A 24,321-nucleotide genomic window follows, 5' to 3' on the forward strand; every position below is an offset into this window, starting at 1 on the left:
AATATATTTTTAGGTCATCGCGATATTGTGTGGATTTGACCACGAGCATATTCCAGGGAAGATCGAGAGGAATCCTCCTTCCTGTACCTACCTATCTGTATGTGTATCGAAATCAAAACATATACCTAGGTAAAATAAAATACTTAGCTTATCTACGATTTATTCTATTTTCGATTGTTATTTTACCATCAGAACTGCTTATATTGTCGCATACATTGTAATTTGTGTTGTGTAAAAAAAAAAAAAAATAGTAAATTGACGATTGTGACTTGTAATACTACCACTGAATTATAATCAGTGGTGGACTATGAAAAGAATTCGGCCCTGGAAACTTTATAATATTATTACCGTTCTTTAAATTTGAGCTCCATGTCATGGGTATATTTAGTGATTTTTTTAGGGTATAATTAATGCATGTTTGTTTTGAAGTTTTATAGAACATCTTGCCCTCAAATTATTAATTATTACTAAAACAAAATAACTCACATTTTGTACCTAATAAAAACGGAATATACCAATATTAAATTTAAAAAAATGTGCATGATTTCTTACAGTTTTTTTTCCAATCTAATAAATCGCTTATTTTTAACAGTGGCGTCACGTTGAAAACATCAATTATTATATTATTCAATATATTTTTCTTTACAGCCATAAACGGGAATGCCTCTTCTCAATATACTATAATATTTTGTACGAACGGCTCGACTACCCCAGCCACGTGAAATTCCCCCGGTAAACTGCCCTCTTCCAGCGCAAGCCTCATATAATATTATTATGTCTGTTGTCACACAACTGCGCTCGTCCCACTCGCATATAATAATAATATACTCCCACGCAGTGGCGTAGACATGATTTCTGATAGGGGGGGATCAAAAAAAAAAACAACGTAGCTGAATGGGAGGGGAAATTTGGAAAATCCCCCATCCTCTCAAAACTTTTTACTAAGGTAATAAAAATCCAATGTGGGGGGGATCTGACCCCCACGTCCCCGCTTGTCTACGCCACTGCTCCCACGCCCTTTATAATATTATTAGGCACCTATATTATATTGTAGGGACTCCGCCGGTAAGTCCGTCTGTCACGGGTGTCGCACCGCACGTGCGTTACGGACAATAACAATAATAATAATAATTATTATTATTATCGTCGTGGCCGTCGCCGCCGAGTACACTTGAAGCACGGCGGTGGCGCGCGCGATTTTTACGGCGGCGGCGTATAATAAACGTGGCGCAACCTCTCGCCCCGCGGCCGAGTCACGTCATTATTATTATTATTACCGTCTGCCGACCGTCGTCGGCCGGTCGTCGTTGCACGTCGTTTCGCCGATCCCGTCGATCGCTGCAGGCCATCGTTGCATCGTTTTCCGGATCGTCGCTGTCGAAACGTTGCGGATGATCGCGCCGACCGACGAACGACCAAACGTTCGTACTTACGACAATCGGCCGTCATGCCCGTAGTATAATACACCGTTGTATGCAATTCCTATAAATTGTAAATAATACATATTTTATACCGGATAACCACCGCGTGGGTTACCGTTGATACCGCACTCGGACTATATTGCGGGTATACCAAGTATACGGTATACCGTGGTAACCTGCTGCAGACGGTACGTTATTTGCGCCGTTATCCGCGCGACCTCCGTGTACAACGTGTGCGAACAATTTTTTAGCCGTTAAAATTTACAGTCGCTTAATTTGCGTCGCTCGCGTCGATCGCGTCGCGCTCATCGAATTGACGCCGCGAGAAAGACAACAACAACAACAACAACAACAACGTCGACGATGTTTCCGTTTCGTTTTGAAAATTCATAATCATAATATTTCCGTTATTTTTTCAAAAGTTTTTTTACTGATTTACTTCACTCCCGTCCCGCCACCCCACCACCGCTAACAGCAGCCGGTGTCCGCGAGTGTAGTTTAGTGTACGCACGACACAGCGTGATTTAAGTATAATTATACTTAAGTTTAAGTATGTCCGCCGAGGATAAAGTCTGTCACATTCACTGTGAGTATTATAAATTATAATATTATTATTGCCTGCGCCTTCATCACAATCGCGTAATGTCATGCCGTACAAGTACATACATAATGAAGTACAGCTTTTGTGATGTTGTACCTACCCAGCATAACTCGCGTAATATAAAACGGCAGGTACAACAGCTGATAACGTTATTAAAATAAAATACAAGTTATGACGACTATTACACAGCGTATAGGTACTTATAATGGCGGTTCTCAACCAGTGATACGCGGAAAGCTCGCGTACATAATAAATAATAGTACAGGCGGTGCGCAAAAAGAATGGCTTAGATAAATAAAGTTAGAATATTATTATTATCAAGTTTTTACAATTATTTAGTTCCCATGTAGTATAAAAGCCTTCCATTTACAACCCGTTGTATGCCTACAACTGTACTCGAAAGAGCTTTCCTTTGAAGTGGTACGTGAACATTTTCAAAACTTAACGGATTGCACCGGGATATACGCAGAGGACAAGCGGCTGAGAACAATAAAGTACAAAGTTTATGCTAGGACGTGGCCCACGATGGGTAGTGGATATCTTCAGATGTGTTGTCCCCGTGGTTGATAAGTAGGTGCGTGGATAACCAAGTTAATAGATGTTATCGTAGCTACCGGGTTTCGCAAACACGCAACGGTGTAATGTTGTCAGAACAATGCCATTGTTGTCATCAGACGTCGGCTTAGATTTGTCCGCCGTGCCATGACGTTGAAAATGATTCCTTTCGTCCATTTCGACGGTTTTCCGATTTACATAGGTATGTAGAAACCATGGTACAAGACGTGTGACTCTCGTTGTGTTTGTGTAACGACTACACTTACTTTCGTGCATTTATAATACACGCCAGTGTTTTGCTATAAGACCGATTGGGTCACGAATAAATAAATCTCGGTATTGAAAATCGGGATAATGATCACAGATACTTTTCGTGGTTTCTATATTATAACACTTTTTGGTATTATTGTTTTTTTTTTTTTTTTTGAAAAATTTCTATTCGTTATATGTAGTTCTTAATTATTATGTAACACATCGATGTTTGTTAGTTATGGATGTACATACTCAAAAGAGCACTATATAGTGAGATGACGAGCACATAATGGTGGTCCATCATTATAAGAGTTAAGTGGAAAAAGCTGAGTCTTTGTAGTTGTCTGCAGTAGATCCAGGAAGTAACAAATTTGATTTGTTAAAATAAAACGTTTATTTTATTGTAAAAATATATTATTATTGACCTGTTCTAGAATTCACATCGGTTATATGTATACATTATATATTATTATATTTATATACATACTTATTTGTACTAGTTACATAATTAGATACACTTAATTTTATTAACAACTAAAAAATAAAAGCAATAGCTTCAGCGACTAAGAAATTGATTTTAGTCTTTATTTGTAACATTTTATAACATGACAAATATTGTGGTTACTTTCAAAATTTGAATAAGATTAGGTAGGTACTAATTTAAATTTCTATATCTTATTATTTTAATCAAGTGAAATTGTAAACCTTTACGGTTAAGTTCTCGGATTTTGTTTTATAAATAAATCATATTTAGTTGATTGTATTGTACCTATATCTAATGTGGATTATACAATATAATGATTATATAATAGTACTGACAGCATTGTGTGGGAAATATATGTGTTATTTGTCCAGGCTTCTATAGGCTTCTTTAAACTAATATAGTGTAGGTAGTTGTATAGAGTACGATGAAGTAAAGTTAACGTATTTGGTTTTTATAAGGAAAAAAATGGCTTTCGTATTTTTATAAACATAGAAAAAGCTTCATTTTTGATCATAACTATTTATTTTAACAATTATAAGTTACATGTTTTGTTTTTTAAAATAAAAAAAATTCACTTTAGAGCTACTAATGTACAAATGTGCATATCTAATATACAATGTATAATAATTTGTTATTAGTAAAATATATTTGAAATGTTTTATTTTAAACAAGCAGAAGCAATCATTAATTGTTTCATTTATTCTATATGAATAATTGATTTTCAAGAAAAAGAAGTTGTAGTTTATACTAACTTTGTTGTATAATACAATACATTGCACATTAATTTTATTAAAATTATTTGATTGTTATTAATAATAAAACTTCACGTTATTTGGTACTGGCTTTCAATAGTAAACTGTCATTTTTAAATACACAACTATAGCTGTTTTAATAAGTTTTGAAATATACCGTGTTCCGTTTTACGGTACGATAACCAATTCACGGTGATTTGTCCATTTGGGGACGTTGTCAGTAATGCGAAATTTGTTGATTTAGGGCACAGACATGATGACCGATTTATGTTTTGTTGCCAACTGTCCTAAAAATAAACATGTCAATGAATAATATTATAACACTTAACAATTCCCTATTATAGGTAATATCGAGGGTATGTTTTGCTGTTTGTATACAATTAGTAATTTTTGTCATTTTAACATAACTTTTTACACACCAACTTATTTTAGAATAGCAATTCAGTCAATTTTAATAACATTTAAAAATAAAAATAAAACTGGATTTTACGAGAAAAAAAAATTCTTAGCAACAATTTAAATTAGTGCAATTAATGCAACTATTAAACATTTTCAATAATAATGTAATTATGACTTAATGAGTGCAAAAAAACACATCTATGTTGTTTAATCATTTTTAATACAACGCACTGAAATAAATATACAAACTTAAGCTATTCAGTATTTACCTCGGTATTTACGAAGGTATATAAAGTTTATTAATCTAATGAAGTTTAAAGTTTATATAATTTTTTGAACAAAATAATTATAGTTTTCCCATTTAATCGAAAAATAATTAGATATAGGGGAGATCAAATACACTATGTTTTGTGTTAATTTAATTTGATATTTGTTTAATGAACCTTTATTTATAAGGTAACTGTTTTGAAAGAAAACTAATAAAAATTTCCAGCTTTGGACGTCAAAACTATATCATATTACATTATTACTCATAGAAAAGAGCTTTTGAATTAGCTTTAAGTTTGCAAATAGTTTTGTATATTTGATTAATGTTATATCATATATTACTTAATACATGGAGTATGCACTTTTTCATTTCAGTAAATTGTAAAAATGTTGTTTGCTACAGTATGATTTTATTATTTATAAAACTATAAACAACAATTTGTTTGAGTTATGTATTTTGAAATGTATTAGTTAGTATTTTATTTGAATTGTATAATATGTATATACAGTTATAATTATAAGTTGAATGTTAAGATATAGTAAAATGTTAACTTAACTCAATATATAACCACAAGTGTTCATAAAATGATTAACCAAAAGTAATACATTATGATACATTCTAAAACAATTGTCTATAATAATTAGTAAAATTAACTTAAGGTTGTTACATTTTTACTATTCTTATAATGAAATACGTATTTAAATATTTATTTGATACATTTGTTTCTAATTTCTATACAGAATTCTTTTTTTCATACCGTGTAGTGCTTTTTATTTTTGTTTTTGATTATAAAATACCAATAGAAAAATCATCGACAATAGTCACTGATATAGAAATTAAGTACCTAACTGTTTTGTTATTATACATTTTATAAGCCACTTTAAGCTGATAAATCTAAGTGGAAGTTTTTGAACTAAATGAAGAAAATATCTACATAATAATCATCAACATTTATAAATATCATATTCCATAAATGTCATCATGAATAATCATTTTATTCTTATTTTAGAGTCTGAGTAGAGTGAGGAACTAGGGGTTTGACAATGATGTTTTTTTTTTATCCTGGAAACAAAATTTCTACCTGAAGGAATCTTTCGATTTCTACATATAGTATCTTATCTTTTAGAAAATTGGATCAAGATGGTACTTTAGAGCGGTAAAACTACCAAAATGTATTTTTCTCACCAATTTTTTTCTAACACTTTGTTTATTACAATATAAACGAAACAAATTTAAAAGTGCAGCGTGGTGGAGTATGTTAGTGGTGTTGGAAGTTTTTCTATCGTCCCTTCCGTTCTCGGACATGATAGTGTATTACAGTATTTGATTTGAATAAAAAAACTGCATTCGATAAAAAAACGATTCTGAGTGTAACGATTAGTAATTATATGTAGCAATATATACTTATATATATAAATTAGTATGTTTAATAAATAATATTATATAATTTGAAATTAGATTCATAAATTATGTTTATGTTCAATAATAAATTGAATAAATATAAATTCATACATTTTCATTTTCGAGGGGTTATTTTAAAATTTAATTCTTTCTATGGTGATTAACAAAGCGTTAGAAAAAAATAGCTTAGCAATAGTGTATTTTGGTGGTTTTTTTCTTGGCGCTAAAAAATTATTGAGAAAATTGAAAAATTACCTTTCTAAAGTACCATCTTGATCCAATTTGCTAAAAGATAAGATATTATATGTAGAAATCGAAGCACTCCATTTGGTATAAAATTTGTTTACAGGATAAAAAAAAAAAGTAAACATCATTGTAAAACCACTAGCTTCCTTGTTCCGCTCAGAATCTAAAACTACCTAATTTCCATTAGGTATATTATACACAATTAATAGTTATTTATTAATACATATTTATAATTCATTCTTTCGTCCACTCAGAATCGTTTTTATCGAATGCAATCATTGCATTCAAATCGAATATTGTAACAATACACTATCCTGTCCGAGAACCGAAGGGACGATGGAAAAACTTCCACCACTGCTGACCTACTCACCTAGCTGCACTTACCCGCTTGTTTTTAATTTTAATTTTGTGCTTGTTAAATATTTCCGCATTAACATTTACAACTTAATATTAAAAAATTATTAATATACCTACCTGGGCAGGACCATCCCGTGAAGTGGATTGTGGGTATGACCTCCTTCTCCTCCCATGAGTTTGCTAGTTAGTGGTATAAAACTGTATAAGGTGGTGTAATACGTATCTATATATTAGGAATATTATACGATGGTGTATGCGGTTAGGTTACACGTCGGAAACTCGGGCTACAGCGGCGTACCTCGCAAAAAAACATTATTGCGGCTCAAAAAACTATTACAACATAATAAATACTGGGTGAGTTGAATTTCCTGAAGATGAAGGTCACGACGAGTTACAATAATAGCAATAAAAGTAATAATAATAAATAATAATTTTTCTATAAAATAGTATCTACTTACTGTCATACAATATTATTTTACCAAGCTTTCTCTATGTACAATGCACCATGTATAATTATAAAAGATTATCGAAAAAAAGTGCGGTATTTTATTCCATCGATATGTCGGAAGCTTAGTATTTCGAAATGTCGTATCTGCTTGTTGTTTCAGAGACGATACTATATTGCGGAAAGTTTATATTGATACCATCATATTTTACAAACGATAATATAGTATAGTTATAGGTTAATATGCTAGGTCTTGATAATATTAAGTCTGAGTCAACGAATAATAATTGTAATGCCGATCATATCGATACTGCAGCTGTTGAGTAGACTTGTTCAAATGCATCAGTAGTAGTGGTGGTGCAGACACCAGAGATCCCGAAGAAAAAGTGTGCTTCAGGAAGTAGATGAAGTAGTTGAACGACAGGACAAGTCACTATACGCTTGGGACACCTGTTGGAATATAGAACGACGGGTTGGCGAAACCGTCGGTATCCGTTAGCTGGACGAGTACGCCTAGCTGGGACATAAAATGGTTGAAAGTTAGTGTGGAGGCGGTGCCGGCCGAACGTTACGAGTATTAATATTAATTATATGATTGGGAAAAACTGATCTGGAGTAGGATTTATACGGCCGCCGCAACGTCATCAGGGCCAGACCGGGTGGCGCTGGGCAGGTCTATGGAACATGGAGCTAGCGATCATTCTGAAGCATGAGTCGGACCAAGTAACAGATAGCGTACCTCGTCGAAACTCACTGGTAGGTGATCGTGGAATTAACGTGGAAAAGCGTGTCTTGCAAGGACACACACCATTTTCCAGGTTTGGCGCCAGATTTGAGCTCAATGGGTGTTGGGAGGGGAGTAGTGTGAACATTTTAGTTTACTGGGTTTTGAGAGTGTACTTCACCGTTGAGACCTCATTGCAGTAATGAATGTGTCTTCATATGTTTATCAAAAGTTTTCAGTTGTTTCTTTTGATATTTTTAGCAACATTACCTACTATTAATACTGCTGATATTTAAAAAATAATAATAATAGAAACGTATATTGCATTATTGCATGTATATAATATAATATTATACCGTAGGTCCGCGAAAACTGGGTGAATTCTATAACTCAGTTACCTACATTACTCAGTACCCTATGCATATTTTTAAAATTCTATCTGCGGGAGATTGATGGATGATGATCCAATAGTCTAGTATCATGTCTCAAAAACAGAATTCAAAAATATGTATGGGTAATTTAATTATATAGTGTACCCTGTTTTCGCGGATACACGGTTATGTAAGGATTGAGTGTATTCAGAGATTTATTATTATTATTTATATATTTGAAGAAAGATGCACTGTTTTAACAAAAATTGGCTTGAAACTCAAAGCACATGTATTTTTTTATCTTCACATGTCACTTTTTGTAAGACGACTAGACGATTTTTACCTATATATGGACTTGACTTCGTTGATCACATATTGCATGAATACAGTATAATATAACATAGTTGTACTACGAGTGGCAACTTTAAATCTATGTAGAATATAAATTACAACGATTGCTATACATTCAAAAGAACTTGGAAGAGGCAATCATTAAATCAATCTGATTTACGTCTTATTAGACAATACAAAACTACATTTTTTATTCAAGACCCCTGCAAATGTGTAATTTTTAAGGAGTTGTGTTTAGGCGATTATTTCGTTTCTGCAATTACTGATCATCTTTGTGTGTGTAGTAAATGATCATTAGTTTGTGTATACTCCTTTACCATCACCCGCGAACCGCATAAATTTACAATTCATTGTTATTTCTTATCTGGTTTATGGTCGCACGCACGCACATGCACAAGTCATTTAAAGTATTTAGATCAAAATATTCAAAACCAATTTATGGACGTGAAATAGCCGTTGCACTGACAAAAATTAAGGCACTTCTAGTGGTTGGATTTAATAAATGTAAAGATGTTTGTGTTGGTAAATAAGTTTACTTTGCATCGGTTGGAGCACTTTTTCAATTTCAGCAAATTCTTGTCGAGAATAATTAATATTTTACATTTTATAAATTTATAAATTTTTAATATTGAATACCTATATTCAAAAATATCTAAAATATAAAAAATATGCTCCGACTGATGCAAAGTAGACTTGTTGACCAATTAAAACATCTTTACATTTTTTTAAATCGAACCACTAGAAGTACTTTAATTTTTGTCAGTCGCTAAGGTCGTTTTGATGAAAAATTAATAGGGTTTGCAGGGGCCTTAAGAAATCTGAAAAAAAACGGTAATAACATAAGTAGATTCATGGTATTTGTGTACTTATATATTATTATTCTCTAATAAAGTACAGTTTTTTTTTATTCTTTTTTACTTTTTGATAAAATTTGGATAGAAGTATTGCTTTTAAACAATAGCTTGGATCCCAAGGTATATAAAAACGTATAGATTTTTAAAACTGATTACATCGAGAATTATTATTTTTATTTTTACTTACAGAATTATATACTTATATTCTCATTCTTGGTGTTAGAATTCTAATATTGTATTAAGTATGTGTATTGTTTATTAGTTATTGACTTATAGCATTTACTAACAGTAAATATTAGTAGGATAGTATAACATATAGAAATATTAGAGTTAATTGAACTCTATAAAAAAAGTAACATTGTTGAAAATGATATTTTTAAATTGTATTTAACACAAAAATTAATATATTAAAACAATATTACTTGACCATGATAATTAATATTAAAATAATAACATACTCATTATTATTTTGACTAATTAATAAAGTTACCTTGAATTTGGTTTTGTGAATATAAATATATATTTTATCTTAAAATAACATTTATTATTATTTATATAGTGTAATCTTAGCATATAACTTTTCGATTAAGTTTTGAGTTAAATTTTTAACGCATTCGTAAAGTTTATTTTTTATATACTATTCTATATAATATATATATATTATATCATAAGAATATACAAAAGTAATGGTATAAAATATTAATTAATTAATTTGAAAAAATGAATTGGGAATCGTTAGAAACAAATTTTAATTTGGTCAAGATTAAAAGTTAAAATATTACTAGCCGACAAGAAAACAAATTTTTAAAGTACCTAATCATCCATTACAGTGATCCACTTGTAACCTACTGTACAGCAGAGCGACATCACTACCCGCTTTTTTAGTTTTTAAACTTAACTTTGTATTGTTTGATTAAATATAATTGCATAAATTATATTATTTTATTTTATTTAGTTAACCGTGGTTTTTGCTTATTATATTTGACTGTGTCGTATTATAATCATAGGGATTTATTAATCTCATTGAACAAAATATTATTTATGGATTCTTTCATACTTGTACTAATTTTATTATTGTTTTAAATAGTTTTTAAAGTTGTTTTATGATTCAACAGTGAAATATAATACTACAAATTGATTAATTCAAATAGTCTTATATAAAAATATAATAAATCTTAAAATTATTTATTGTTTTATTATTAGGCCTTTAGCATGATCATTTATTTTTAAATATTACGTTTATTATATACCCTCAAGTCTTAGTAATCCTGTTATAATTTGGGTTAACACCATATTATCTTCCATCTTTCAATTTAAAAATGAACCTGCCACGGTACTACCGTACCGTTATGTATCATTGACCATTGTATAAATATTTAAGGTGCCATGAAAGTGATATTTATAAAATTGAAAACTTCAAATATCTTGATAAATAGTATAGTTATTGTAAACCATATTATAGAAGCCTTTTTTTATTCACATCTGCAAAATAATATTTCATTGTTTTTATTTAATAAAAAGATACAGTTATTTTTTTTTATTTAGTTATTTTGTTGTAATTATTAAATAATAATATGTAAATCATGAGATGTTTTTGTACAAAATAAGTTAAGCCTACCAAATTAAGAAAATACTATTAGTAATACAATATTGTTCATGAAAGCCATAAATCGTAGGTATATATTCAAGTGCGGTTGCTGGTTCGTCGTTAAATCTAAGTGGGTGTGGTGGCATGCACCCCACGGTTCATTTGGAACTTTATTTTAAAAAAGGTCACATGGAAAATCGGTAAATATCTTGGGTCGCATGTACCTACACAAAGGTTGAGACCTGATGAGCTTAATGATATAGTTAAACTCAAAACAAAATTATATACGACATAAATAGATAAATATACGTAGACGCCTAATCATATACGGGGGCATATTATGTATTTTATTACAACTAGTATTTTATTTTTGTCATTATAGAATTTGCAAAGTTAGGATGATTAAAGGAAGGTATTATATATTAAACAAAATTAAAATTTGGTGTGTTGAATTCACTGTGTATATAATAATTATACATGAAAATAGTTTAGTCATTTTCATCTTAAGTCATACAGGTTTAAGAGTCCTGATCGATAGTATAATATAGGACTGGCAAAAGTCGCCTGATCATATATAATCTACAAATATTATCATTTTTTTCGCATAATACATGTGTTCCCTATTTAACAAATAACATTATATTTTAGACGCGTGGGGTCGGATTACTCGGATTCGAAAACCAAACAACGATACCTTAATAATAATAATAATAATAATAATAATACGTCGTTAAAAGTGTGCGGTGCGATAAGTATAGTACGGGTGAATACCTGTGTGAAAACGTAGTTGTTGGTTGACCGCGTTTTGACGCGCTTTGTGGTTAGGGTGGGGGTGGGGAGGTAACGGCCTCTCAAAAGTCATTGGTCCGTGGTTTTCCCCGCAGACAGCATCGTGAATTAGTCTGTATAGACTCTATACACGGTGTCACCTCAGTCACAATTTAACCATTCGCAGTCGATTCATCCTTTAGGGGCTAGAAACAATAGAAATGTGTATCCACGGACTGTTCTCGACGAATATGATCAAGAACGGCGATCGAGTATACGAAAATCTATTTTTTCCCATACGTTTTCGTTCGTATCCCCTCGGCAGGGTATAAAGTAGGCGACGGTGAAGACGTTGCAGGCAGCGTTTCCGGTGCCGAAAGATCGCGGGTTAACTCGGCGGTCGTCAAGACCGAAAAGAGAATTTGGCGCGATTGTGAAAAGTGAAAAATCTAATGACAAATTTATCAGCGACGGGTCAATAACTTTGTGTTATAGTAAAAATGCCATTGTAGCGCACGATATAATGATTACACCAAACGAATGAGTACCTATATTGTGCGATAAAGTATAGAGAGCCTATTCTCAAACGTAACATAACTTATAGAATATAATTGCGTGACAGAAGTACAGCACTGACAACGACGTTCCGTGCATGAGACACATAACGCCCCGTGGGTTCTAAATCGGTCGCCAAGAAAATGTTTGCCACTGCAGCTCTTTTACTCACTTTTCTCGCGTAGGTGTGTAATTGTCGATCTTTTCCGTGTCGTTTTGTTCTCCAAACGCAACTTGGAAGCAAACGGTCTTATTAAAATCTGTGATTCCTCATTTCCTCGTAGTCACAGTATGTAATAATTATTAATGCTTAGTATAATGAATTACGCAATGCTGTGATTATTATGAAATAATATAGGTCATATAATTTGATTGTATATGAGCGTACAATTATATTGTAATGTAGGTGATGCCTACTATTTTTGTATCTACCTATAATAACAGTTTGTTTTATTATAAACCATTTGTTCACATATCGATAAAACTATACAAGATATACATATATAGACGAAACAACAATATATTTTAATGTAATTTTCAGCATTTCAGCAAGACACATCACTTTATTATAATAGGGTGACCATAATTATTTTATAGAAAAATAGCAACAAACCGTTTTGGCTTGAATCTAAATAAAAAAAAACTTAAAAACCTTGTATATGGTTTGTTGTTACTTGTTAGGAAGGATTGCGGTCGTATATGGGGTTTTAATTGCACTGTGTACTAATACGACATTGCTGACAATATTGTACGTCGGACCTCAATAAGAAACAATATTTTAATGATTTCAAAGAAGAATATGTAACTTAAGATCACGTACAATTCACTGTAAAAACCCAAGAAGCTTACAAAAAAAATATATATATAAAAAAAAAATAATAAATAAATAAATAGCCTTAGAATACATTTCCTGAACGAAACTAGGACATAATGCTTACGTGATAAGTGAAAACTAATATCATGATCTGATCCACCATAAATGTTGATGTGGACCCATTTATTGTGTAGACTGTATACTGTAGAATTAAATTAATATTTAATATTATTGTGTTAACACAAATCCAGTACTAACTGTATAACGACGTGCAATTGTGTATGAGATTGATATTGGTCGTTGTTGGATCTGCGAAAGTCTTCAATGTTCAATACTTAAGTTGTTAGGAATCGCGTTAGCTTTGAAAAGGTTTTGGATTTATTTTTAGAAAAACCTTACTGATTTAGAATATTACGATGTATATTTAAATAATATATATTGAATGGATGACGAATAAAGTTTTTTTTTCAGAATACTGCAATGAGTAATATCGATAAAACCGTTCATTCTGAAGAAAATATTATCAATGACCCGGCACCAGCACCAGCAGTTGCAAATCCAGTCGCTGAATGTGAAATGGACGCACTGCTGCTCGGAAGAATCGGGGTAAGTTACATTTATTTTAGTAGTTATCAATTTAGTTACTAAGTTTAAAAATAGTATAAGAATTTAAAATGCAGGGCATTGTGTTTGTATTACAACTTGGCTGTGGTTGAGAGTAAGTTCAAAGTTCAGAGTTATATTCAAATATTCAAAGGTTATATAAATAAAATATACTTTTAGATTTAGTGACGTAGTAAATGTTTTTAGCACCATGTGGCAAAGAAAAATTATTACACTTATGGTGGTTTTAAAATAGGCAAATACCTCTAAACAAATTAGTATTCAGCTACAACCGCTCCTCTGCCCTCTTTATAATTTATAATATATCATAAGATATTGATTTGATAACTTAGCAATTATGTTTTTATATATACATCGTATTCGTCTAGATAAAAAGTATGGATATTAAAAAAAATATCAACTATACAAATTTTGAACAAAACAATAATGTCAACAATTTTTATTGTTTTTGATTTAGTAATGTAGTTATAAAACTTACGTAGGTGGCCCTGATGTAAGGTGCAAGTATTTCCGGATCTTTTCATGAATCGGAAACAAAAAAAAAAGTCTTGGGAACTATCCTTCCCGCCATCTTTAATCCTGGGATTTCCTCTCAGTTGCAACTTATAAAATTTAGTACTAAAAATGATTAGTATATTTATTTTTAAACCTACCTAGATAAATTTAAAAATGGTTATTTTAAGTTAGGAGTTTAGTTCAATCCCGTTTTATTTACAAACTATACTGAGCTAGTTTTGTGCAATAAGTAAAGGTAGGCTTAAAATTGTATAGACGCGTGTTATGGCTATTGTCTTGGGAAATTCCGTTATTGCCTGGATAGAACTTTTAAAGAAATTTAATTATTTCTTCAGATACTTGAAAGTGATTTACAACTCCCAATAGAATTTTACTAGAGTTATTCTTTCTCGAAATTGATCACTATATTTATCCGTACAACGTTAATCATTTCATAAAATTTTAAACAAAAACGTTACATATATATTAACTATATTTCTATACCTTGTATATGTTTGAAAGAACATGGGTTTCCGAAATTACTTGTTGAGGGTTCAAAAGTTTTTAAAAACTTTCATTCAGTCTTCTTGAAGTTAAAATTTAGAAATATTTATTTTGTGTTTAGAGCAATTTTTCTAAATTTGTAGCTAATATAATTGTATATTTTCTGAAAGTTTCATAAAGATTAACATAATATGTTTATGAAATAACTGTAGGTACCTGCTTAATTCAAAATTTTTATTGATATTTTGCTTCGATGATTATTTTATTTCAATATAATATATAAAATAAAATGTTTAGGTACTTATAAGTTAAACTTATAATTAATGAGTAGTCTATTTGTGGTTAATTAATATTGTTATATTTTATGCATTTATAATGAGTGAATTTTATAATTTTAACAAAACTTACAACTTACATGTTACACGCACAGGTAACAAACAAATGTTTTTATTTTTATTTAATAGAAATTAAAATTTTATTGTTTGCATTTAGTCAATTAATTATATGTATTAATGATAATATATAAGTAACTATGCAAATGTATTAATACGATTTTACAAAATAATAGTATATTGAATACATGTCGTGAATTAGTTAATGCTACAGTATATGACTTTATCATAGTAGCATATTATTTTTTATTTTGAGTAATTAGTTAACTTATATATCTGCTTACTAATTATTATATTTATAAGGTATTTGATTACACATAGGTAAGTAGTACATAGGTACTATTAATACAATTTACAAACTACGAGAAAAGGGAATCTGTTTTAATTATTTTGTGAAGGAACTAACAATAATTATTTGATTTTAATTAAAAAAAATATGGCTTCCTTTAAATTGTTTCATAGGTCTTTACCATTGAACAGTCATGTTTCCAATAATAAACACATTTCTAGCGCACATGTTAGCTTACACAAAACATTTGGTAGTATTTTGATGTGGGCATATTAGGTCCATAAAATGTATCAATTTTAATATATGAACGAATCTTTGGTTTTCGTTCTATTTTTATATCACTATAGTTGATTTTAAATGACGTGTTATACAATATCTTTCAAACGTGTTGTTTTATTGAATAATGTCGTTCAATGATACAGATGTGAGTGTTGTAAACAATTTTCCTCTTTCAAAATATAATTAAGTACTTTTAAATATATACTACATAGTTAGATTTTTTATGAGACTACATTCATAATGTAGTATCTATATATTATGTTAGTCCGATAAGTTAATTTTAATGTTGTATTATTTTAAGTTTATAGCATGTTATTATAATAGAATAATTGAATGACGTTATTTGAGACACAGTTTGTTGAATATTTAAATTACAACGACACTATCACTTTATATTTGAAATTGGACATTTGGATATTTGGTTGATATTTAAGTAATTTTAATTTTTGAATGGTATGCTGATAATATCATACCATATATATATATTATATTATAAGACACTATATAACATCAACTTCTAAAAATTCTGTGAAATAATCATACTTGTAAAAAAAACAGTATCAACAATAGTTTTTTTATTACATTAATACTATTTATAAAATAAATTAGTGGCATCACTAGGATTTTTATTTTGAGGGGGGGGGGTTGATAATTTGTTTTATATAATATATGGGACTACTTAGACACTACTAGAGGAGACTTAACTCGGTTCCTCATAAGTTTGGTGTGCCACGGCCGTGGGTATATACAATTGTATACTTTTACAGTTTTACCACAACGTTCATATAAATTACAATTTCAATCCTTAATTATGTCTAAAGCATACGTTCTAGAGCATTTTTAAATTTCATAAAAGGGGAGTACTGCAAACTTCTCATCTCTTTGGAAGAAACTTATCTCATCTGACAGATGATACAATACAATAATAATACTCGTCAAAATACTATCTCTTAAAAATGGCCAAGATGCAGATCACTTAACATAATAATGTCGCGGTCGTTATCGCAACGACCGCGGCGTCTCTATCGACGTCCGCGAGATCGCGACCGACAACCGGTCTGGCCGCCGCCTGTGGCACGGCCGCCGGCCCGGCCAGCGGCGGTGGCGACGGAAAACAGCTTAAGCCGAACCGTCGTCGACGAACCCACGCGCGATTATTAATTGTAACAAATTGTGATTCGAACTCTGAATAAAAGGTGCTTCACAGAAAAAGCGTGTGTCGTTATTGTGTTATTAAGTTTGCCCTAACTGTTCCAACACCTACATTGGCGCAGTCGAGTAAGGAGTAAGGTAAGTGCTAATTTTAATAAAAATAATTTTACGTAAATTAAAGTAAATTAGCACATATCGGGTTAAAAGAACCTACAATTTATAGGTGTCCTGATCATACCGGTTCCTAATATTTTTTATTCTGATTTTTTTTTTTTATTATAAATAAAATATTAAGGGCTTGTCCAATCTAAGGTGGTAAATTGTAGCAAAGTTTGCATAATTTAGCGTAATCCCTACAGTGCTAAACTTGGTTTAGGCTATTTATAGATTGGAAAGTACATATCTCTACCAGCGATAGCCCGAGTTACGTAATTTCGTATCCATTACGTAATTTCGTAATTTAATTTAGTATAGATAATAGCAATTAGATTTAATCTCCACAATGGGTGTTAAACGCATTAGTGAGTTAAATATTGTCGATATTAACAGGGAATTATTGAAACGTGGTATTGAGACCGGGGGGTCCAAGGCCGATAAACTCTTAGCATTAGAAGAGTATATTAGGGCTAAGGAAAATATGGATCCAGGATCAGTACGGTTTGGGGAAACTGACGAGACGTCAGCCCAGGTACCGGAAGGGAAAACATCGGAGGCTCTGAGTGGGGAGGATGAGGTCGACTCTGATAAGAATTTGATAAACCACTTCATGGAGCAGATGTTAGATAGACTGGAGGGGTTGGAAGCAACGGTCGACAAGCAGCAACTGACAATCGCTACTCTCAGCGAGAGCGTGGAACGCTTGGAGCGGGAGTTAGCCGAAGAAAAGCTTAGGTCGACCGAACGGGTGGAGCAAGCAAGTTGCTCATGCCGTGGAAATTCCCAACAACCATCAACCAGCGATATGTCCGGGGCAAATCAGATTTGCCCGGACAAAAGTCAAAATCTTCCGGTCAAAACTCAAAGTGTGAGTTTTGAGAGCCGATGGGCGAACATACGGAGCAGATTGACCGGGGAAAACCCGAGAAATCGGAGTGTTTCCGGAGTTTCCGGTAACCGGTCCGGAGTGTCCGGTGAAACGTCCGGAGTCTTCGGTAATCTGTCCGGAGTGTTCGGTGAAGGGTCCGGTAGAAGTCGTGAGGAAGCGTTACGGAGTAGTTTTCCGGTGAAAAACGCGTGCATTTCCCGGATAGCCTGCTCATTCCTCAAAATGAGTTGAATATGGCCCGTGCGTCGATACCAGAGTTTGCCGGTAAGAGGGAGGAAGACCCGGTGCGGTTTTTGCTCCAGGCCGAGGCAATACTTGAAGAAACTGGTATCCACAAGGCTAGATGGGTGACCGTTTTGGCCCCTCAGCTTAAGGCACAGGCAGGAACATGGTGGGGAACCATGAGAGCGTTGGACTTACCATGGCAAGAGTTCAGGTCTGAACTATTGGAGAAGTTCAACGGGGACGAGTTGCAGTCGAGTCTGCAATCAGAATTGTTGAGCACCGCTCAGACCAAGACCGAAACACTGGGGGAGTACGTCCTACATAAGTACCAGTTGTATCGGAGATTAAACCTTGGTCTGACAGAAGAAGCGGTGGTGATGACAGTGATTGGGCTCATGCGTGATGAATTTAGAATTCATGCACGTATACAGCGACTGAAATCGTTCAGCGAATTACGAGCGCTTGCCCATGTACTGGATGGTAGCAGGGCCGTAATGTCGGATAAGGCGGGAGTGAGCACCAGCGTACCACCAAAGTTAAAATGGTTGGATAAACGAAAAGCTGAGAGTGCTGAGAAATCCCAAGTGCCGAATCCGAAGCAACGACAATCTTCGGGAGCAGGGTGCAGGGTATGTGGTAGTCATGACCACTGGCAAGCTGCATGTCCAAAAAGAAAGTCGGAGTCGGGAAACGCCAAAACGACCGGCGGGACCGCCGGGTCCCGGCCGGCCAGGAAGTAACCGGCGGGAAAAGTACGAGTCGTCCGAAGAGAGGTAAGCAACGGAGTTCAAGTCGGGCAGTGAGTAACGTTCCGGTACAGGAACCACAAATTACAAGAACTGACCCGAAGAAACGGAACTTCGGAGCGTTACGGACCGGAGACTCGGGAAAGGACCCGAAGAAATCGGGTCAGAAGGGTTCTGAACCGGAGAAATCCGGTACGAACGGAATTCCTCCGGAGAAAAACTTTGGTCACCCGAAGATAACCTCCGGAGTGAAGAGTTGTCCGGTGAAAACCGTCGAGCCTCTAGGAAAACACCGGAGAAATCGCCGAATCCACCCGAGAAAACCCATTGAAAGCGACGTTCCGACAAAGGAACCACAGTGCGTGACAATGGACCGGGTAAATGGTTCGGTGATGGATACGGGTTCCGACCAGCTGGACAACAGGTCGGGAAAATCATTAAGGATCGAAAATGTTCCGGACAAAAGTGAAAATTTCACCGAGGTGAGTAATTTTTCCAATAAAAATGTCGCGGACAGTATTTCAGGTGATGCGGAACAAGATGAGTTAACAAAGCAGTTGTTAATTTGTCCGGTCACATCCGAAGATTTTTCCGAGGAGTTTATTCCTGATCCACGGGAAAAGTGCAAGAGGAGAGACTCGGATACGGACTCAAAGTTTGAGTTGAGAAAACGCTTTTCGGATCTGCGGACCGGAGTGTTAGAGTCTCCAGCCATTGCAACGGTGTCAACGGGGAAAACGAAAGTAACGGATGTTCCGTTACCGGCCATTGAACTAGAGTTTGCACTCGGGGCAGTAGTAGCGCTACTGGACTCCCAAGCGGCGAGGACATACGTCAAACCGTGGGTGGCAAAGAAGTTTGGCCGGAGTTTTACCGAAGAACTGGAGATTGTCCGGATGGCGGACGGTCGGACCCGAGAAATTACGGAGTTTTCCGAATTTCGGGCCCGGATAGTGGATCTGGAGGTAAGCTTTAGGGCCGCAGTGCTAGACAACCTAATTGGAGATGTCTTCCTGGGCCATGATTTCCTCGTGGAGCAACAAGTCGCTTGGGACTATAGCGGTTGCATAATCCACCTGGGGAAAGAAAGACGTGTTTCCGTGAGTTGGAGAAATCCAGTAACTCCGGTCACCGTAGGAGTGGACTTAACAACCGCAGGTTTACCCGAAGGAGAGTACGGTATGCGGGTCAAAGAAGTCCTATGCCAATATCCGGAGGTATTCTCCGGAGAGGTAGGCAGAACTCGGGTGATAGAGCACCAGATCCGTCTCAAGGATCCAAATCCGGTGGCTCTAAACGCTTACGGGTACTCCCGAGAGAAAAACGAGGTGATTGCCGAGATGGTGCGAGACATGGAGGAACAGGGTTTTGTCGAACCGAGCATATCTCCATGGGCTGCACCGGTGGTACTCGTGAAGAAAAAGGATGGTTCACGTAGATTTTGCGTTGACTATCGCCGTCTGAACATGCAGACGGAGTCGGACGCTCACCCGATGCCGGATCTCCATGACATGGTCCGAGGAATGGGTGGAGCGAAGATTTACAGCACCATGGATTTGAAATCAGGATACTGGCAGGTGGGTCTCTCACCAGAGACACGTCCACTCACGGCGTTTAGGACCCAAAGAGGATTATTCCAGTTCAGAGTAATGCCTTTTGGACTTAAAAACGCCCCCGCCACTTTCTGCCGCTTGGTAAACGAAGTCTTCCGTGGGTTAGTTGGTAAATTTGTGTTGGTTTATTTAGATGATATCGTGGTATACTCCGAGGGTCCCGATCAACATCTAAACCACTTGCAGAGAGTCTTGGAGCGACTCCAGTCTTACGGTCTGACGTGCCAGCCGAAAAAATGTACATTCGGGGTGACACAGATCAAATTCCTAGGTCACGTCGTGGACGGTGAAGGAATAGACCGGGAGCCGGAAAAACTGACGACGATTCAAGAATTACCGGTTCCAAAGAAGACTAAAGACGTGTTGCGGGTGTTAGGCGTTTGTGGTTGGTACAGTCAGTTCGTGCCGCACTACGCCGAGATCACAGCACCACTCACGAGTCTGTTGGCCAAAGGGACCAAATGGCGTTGGTCAGAAATTGAGCAAGAGGCGTTCCGGAAGTTGAAGGAGTCTTTGGTGTCCGCACCACGGCTCTGCCCTCCTCTTCCGGGTAAGCCATTCAACCTACAGACCGACGCGAGCGAAGTCGGAGTTGGTGCCGTGCTCTTCCAGCGGGGGGAGAGTGGTGACAGGAAAATCATTTCCTACGCCAGTAAAAAACTAAATCCAGCACAGGGAAGATACTCGGCAGTTGAACGTGAATGTCTAGCCATAGTTTGGGCGGTTGACAGGTTCAGGCCGTATCTTGAGTCTGGTAAGTTTACGTTATTTACAGATAACGCGGCACTCCGATGGTTACAGCAAGCTCGCTGTACCAACAGCAAACTAACGCGATGGGCGCTACAACTCGGGGCTTTCGATTTTGAAATCCGGCACGTGCCCGGAGTAGAAAATGAAGCAGCCGACGCGCTATCCCGTTGTCCGGTGGGACCGAACACAGTGGACGAAGAATCGTTGGAGAACAATATCCACGATCCCCCAGTGATTCGGCCCGGAGTGTCCGGAGAAACTTCCGGAGTCTTCGGTGATCTGTCCGGCATGTCCGGAGGATCCGGTGTGGGTGTCACCCAGTGTGGAGCGATCCAGCCGAAGAGGAGTGACGGAAACGTCACATTGCAAGCTGTCCGAGAGTGGCAACAAAACGACCCGAACATACGGGAGTTAGTTGCCAAACTCTCTGGAGACGGTGCAAGGTTCGGTCGGCTTCGGAAGTTGTACGTCATCCGGGACAAGGTGTTGCACCGCCACCCTCGATCCATCGCGCTTGGAGAAGAGGGGGTGGTCGTCCCGGTAGACAAGGCCCAGGTTTTGCTACAAAGGTTTCACGACCATGAGGCAGCGAATCACCCAGGGTGGAAAGAAACGTACCGAAGTATAAAGAGTCGTTTCTTTTGGGCCGGTATGCGTGAAGCAGTGCGTAATTACGTGCGGGCGTGTGACGTCTGTGCACGGGTAAAACCACTGAATCGCAAACCAGAAGATCAGATATGCACCAGAGTCCCACGGCAACCTTGGGAGGTGCTGAGTATCGATCTTATGGGTCCATACCCACGAACGCAGCGGGGTAAGACAACGATTTTGGTGGTAACTGATTGTTACAGTCGCTGGGTAGAGGCGTACCCCTTAGGAAAGGCGACGACCAAATCGATTGTAGATACATTCGAACGGGAGTTGTTCCCACGGTTCGGATACCCGAGGGCATTATTGTCAGATAATGGCCCGCAGTTCGTGTCCAAGGCAATGGGAGACGCACTCAAGAGGTGGGGAGTGGAAGGATGGACGACCCCAATATACCACCCACGTGCCAACCCGGTAGAAAGGCGAAATCAAGAGTTGAAGAAAGGGTTGCGGACCTTACTCGTTGATAAGCCTCATCATCTGTGGGATGTCTACCTGCCACACGTGTTGTTCTCTGTAAGGAACAGAGAAAACCGAAACACTGGACAGTCGCCGGCCAAAATGATGTTTGGTCGGGAGATCAAGGCCCCCGGAGACTGGCAGCTCGAGTTGGCTGAAGAGTCGCCGGACGACGGCAAAGGTGGTCCGGAGGTGTCCGGAGCAGATCGGAACCCTTCGGTAGAAATCGAAGATCCTCCGGTGGAACCGGATGATGCTCCGGTGGGAGAGAGGGGTTACCCGGTGGGGTCCAGCCCCAAAAGCCCCAGTACCCATATAGCCCCAGAATCCCCGGGAAAAGACAATCTGTCAGTAGGGGATTGGGTATATTACAAAGCGCATCCGCAATCAAGTGCGGAGAAGCGTTTTCACGCGGGGTTCGCCCCGAAATGGTTAGGTCCGGTTAAGTTGGGTAAACCACTAGGGACCGGAGTGTTCTTGACGGAGGGTAAACACCCTACTAAGTTACATGTCTCAGCGATGAAGCGAGCTGTAGGACCGTCAGAGAACACTAACTAATCATACCTTGTTTCAGATGGCAGAACGCGCCAATAACCCCCCACCGAACCGCAACAACCGGCCATCCCGCGGCATGATTGCCGCGCATGTGGAAAAGCTCCGGGCAATGGCCGCGCAGTTGTTGCGGGAAGCCAGGAGGCTGTCGGGCGATGGTCCGGAGGACACGGTGAGCGGTTGGTCGGCCGAACGCGCGGCTACCGCGTCGTTCGGCCGGATACGAGCAAGCCCGACTGCATGGGCCTTGTTCGAGCGGGGTTTCGCCGAGGGACGCCGGTCCACTCGAGCGAACACCCCACAGCCCGAAGCCGCCAGGCCTAGGGCAGGACCGCCCGGACGAGTGCCACCTCGCCGAACAGCGACGGCGTACCAGCGCCACGACGTCCGGGATGGGCGTGGCCGGTTCAGGCGGCCAGCGGTTCGGCCACAAGCCGACCAGACCGACGAGTGGCCCATGGTACAGCCGCAAGCCCAGCAGCCCGTGGTGCCCCCGCCAACAGAGCCGCCAGCAGAGCAGCAGCTGGCCCAGCAGCCAGACACCCCGGAACAGCAGCTGGCCGCGGTGGAGCGGTGGATCCAGGCCATGGAGGTGACGCCCGGGGACCCAGTCATCCTCCCCGTGGACTAGGTTGCTCGGTCGCGTCTCGCGGACTCGGGGGGGAGTATGTCGCGGTCGTTATCGCAACGACCGCGGCGTCTCTATCGACGTCCGCGAGATCGCGACCGACAACCGGTCTGGCCGCCGCCTGTGGCACGGCCGCCGGCCCGGCCAGCGGCGGTGGCGACGGAAAACAGCTTAAGCCGAACCGTCGTCGACGAACCCACGCGCGATTATTAATTGTAACAAATTGTGATTCGAATTCTGAATAAAAGGTGCTTCACAGAAAAAGCGTGTGTCGTTATTGTGTTATTAAGTTTGCCCTAACTGTTCCAACACCTACAATAAGTCTGCCTATTATATAAATACATCCTAGGTTGAAACGAAAATTAAAATTTCGCATAACTTTTTTACAAGTCGCTGCACTTATTATTTGTTTACTTCTTGTTTGCGATACTAAATTATTATTATTTCAGACTTTTAAAATCCCAACCACAAAGCGTCAATAAATGTACAAAAATTGAAATTTTTAGATTTTTTTCGTTATTTACACAGTTACACCATAATTAGATCGAACTTTGTGTCAGGGGAAAGTGTCTTATAACTTTAATAATGACTCAGTAAGTGGTCACTGGCTAGTAAAAAAAAATGTAAAATTTGAAAGTCTCCCTCATTGGGATGGCTTAATATTATGTGATTAATATATGACTATATTAATATTATGACATATATTATGGTCTC

The 24,321-nt window shown here is 36.9% G+C and overlaps 2 protein-coding genes across 2 annotated transcripts in view; both read left to right on the top strand.

Annotated features, from left to right (window-relative positions):
- Positions 1–1,419: 1,419 nt before the first annotated feature.
- The window catches only part of LOC132943924 (prolyl endopeptidase FAP-like), a 282,440-nt gene continuing 259,538 nt past the window's right edge, over positions 1,420–24,321 (top strand). Inside the window, exons 1-2 of the mRNA XM_061013088.1 lie at positions 1,420–2,007; positions 13,678–13,812. Coding sequence (XP_060869071.1) covers positions 13,687–13,812 — 126 coding nt within the window. The 5' untranslated portion in view covers positions 1,420–2,007; positions 13,678–13,686. The remainder of the gene's footprint in view (positions 2,008–13,677; positions 13,813–24,321) is intronic.
- LOC132943810 (uncharacterized) lies at positions 16,786–23,836 on the top strand. Its single transcript, XM_061012925.1, has 2 exons — positions 16,786–17,079; positions 23,002–23,836. Exon 2 carries the CDS (start codon positions 23,002–23,004, stop codon positions 23,608–23,610), a length of 609 nt encoding a protein of 202 aa, XP_060868908.1. The 5' UTR covers positions 16,786–17,079; the 3' UTR covers positions 23,611–23,836.

The sequence above is a fragment of the Metopolophium dirhodum genome, chromosome 4, assembly GCF_019925205.1.
Source record: "Metopolophium dirhodum isolate CAU chromosome 4, ASM1992520v1, whole genome shotgun sequence".
NCBI lineage: Eukaryota > Metazoa > Arthropoda > Insecta > Hemiptera > Aphididae > Metopolophium > Metopolophium dirhodum.

Coding starts and splice junctions, on each gene's coding strand:
- LOC132943810 (XM_061012925.1), top strand. CDS start 23,002: ATGGCAGAACGCGCCAATAACCCCCCACCGAACCGCAACAACCGGCCA.